General features: G+C 36.3%; 1 protein-coding gene across 2 annotated transcripts in view; it reads right to left on the reverse strand.

The window, feature by feature from the left end:
• The window catches only part of LOC122634141 (4-coumarate--CoA ligase 1-like), a 5223-nt gene that overhangs the window by 2268 nt on the left and 1071 nt on the right, over positions 1-1884 (reverse strand). The window contains exons 4-8 of one of the 2 annotated variants that reach the window (XM_043822775.1): positions 1705-1841; positions 1171-1646; positions 674-851; positions 362-583; positions 53-282 (exon numbers count right to left, since the gene is read on the reverse strand). In XM_043822775.1, coding sequence (XP_043678710.1) covers positions 53-282; positions 362-583; positions 674-851; positions 1171-1646; positions 1705-1841 — 1243 coding nt within the window. Of the gene's footprint in view, positions 1-32; positions 283-361; positions 584-673; positions 852-1170; positions 1647-1704; positions 1842-1884 lie in introns of both variants that reach the window. The other variant, XM_043822776.1, reaches the window with a different exon arrangement.

Here is a 1884-nt window from a genome sequence, read left to right on the forward strand (position 1 = left end):
ATAACTAAATTCTCGTGAGGTTTTAATCACAAATTTTTCTATAAAATCGTACCTTCGAACCAGGAACTTTGATAATAAAAGCGATGGGATGTTCATCGTCCTCAAGATGAGGAACACCAACAACAGCAACCTCGATAACATCCGGATGAGATTGCAAAAGATTCTCAATTTCGGACGGCGAGATTTGAAAACCTCTGTACTTCATAGTTTCCTTCAGTCTATCCAGTATAAAAAGTTCACCGTTCTCGTCGTAATAGGCGATATCACCGGTATGCAACCATCCTGTCGTTAAGAGTAATAATTCGATTAAAAAAGTTTCTTTAATAGATTATCTCTATCTTTTTTTTCTTCATTCCTTTACCATCAGCATCGATCGTATCCTTGGTTGCCTGTGGATTATTGTAATAACCCTTCGTCATCATTATCGATTTTGTTAAAAGTTCACCTGCCTGGTCTGGACCCAATGCGTTTCCTGTTTTTAAATCGATGATCTTGAGTTGTGCGTTACTTGTTACCGTTCCAACGGTACCTGCTTTGTGATTTGGTTTTTGAGCTGTTATAACGCCACAAAGTTCGGTCATTCCTAAGAATTTATAAATGATTCTATTAACAGACTTCGTTTGCAAGTTGTAACAGACGTAACAAATGATCGCACGTATTGTCTTCGCCTTACCGTACATTTGTATGACATCGGCATGTGGCAAGCATTCTTGGAGCTGAATTTGACTTTTTGCAGTAAATATAGCTCCGCCAACATATACTTTTGTAATACTGGATACGTCGTACTTCTTAAAATACCCCGCCTTCAATATTCTATTTATCATGCTAGGAGACAAAAACACCCATGTAACCTGTAAAAACAATGATTCGTCATTTCGTTTAAAATTTTTCTATAAATATCAAATATAGTGTCTCTATGTGCGTATGGAAATAAATAACATATTATTATTCTTCGGTTCGATAAGGAAACTTACAAACGCCTGTAAATAGATTTCTCTGTATTGCAGTTTCGTACAAATAGATTGCATATCATAAAAAGCCCAAAATGTTACTTACTTAATTAGGCGATTTCTAATTGATACCATTAGCTACGTATGAAATATCGTCCATCTCACGATATCAATTATTTCCATTCATAATTTTATATTACATTATATCATTTGATGTTACCTTATACTTTTCTATGATTTTACACGTCGTCTCCTCTTCGAATTTAGGATAAAGTAATCTCTTACAATAATTAACCGTACATTTCAAGGTTAATAAAACTCCACTGATCCAAAAGTATGATGACAGCCAGAGTGGAATTCCTTCAATACCCCAATTGACATTTATGACTAAATTACACAAAAGAGCGAAATGCGAGATTGTAACTCCTTTAGGAAGACCAGTTGTACCGGATGAATACAAAAGTGCTGCTGTATCGTGAATGTTATCGATTTGCGCACATTCAAAATTCTCCACGTCGGACTTGCTATGACCTTCGAGTACTTTCGAAAAGGGCAAAACATTGGAGATCTTACCAAAGACGACGACCTTGATATTGTTATTATCGAGTTTCGCCGCTTCCAGTATCGTATTTACCGAATTTTCGTCCGCAAAGACAATTTTTGCACCGGATAATTTCATAAAGTAACGTGCCTCACCTGAAAGTGATCATATTAAGACGAAATTCGCTTGGATTGAAAATTAAAGAAGACTCACGTATATCCATTGCAGAGTTCCAAGGAGTAAAGGTTGCTCCCACGCAGAAAATAGCGAAGAATGGTGCAAAACTATCCATAATATTGGGAGCGCATACGGCAACTACATCATTATTTTTTATTCCTTGTTGACGTAACCATAGCGCACATTTTACAGTCCGATCAAACATTTCGGCAAAAG

The sequence above is a fragment of the Vespula pensylvanica genome, chromosome 14, assembly GCF_014466175.1.
Source record: "Vespula pensylvanica isolate Volc-1 chromosome 14, ASM1446617v1, whole genome shotgun sequence".
Classification (NCBI taxonomy): Eukaryota; Metazoa; Arthropoda; class Insecta; order Hymenoptera; family Vespidae; genus Vespula; species Vespula pensylvanica.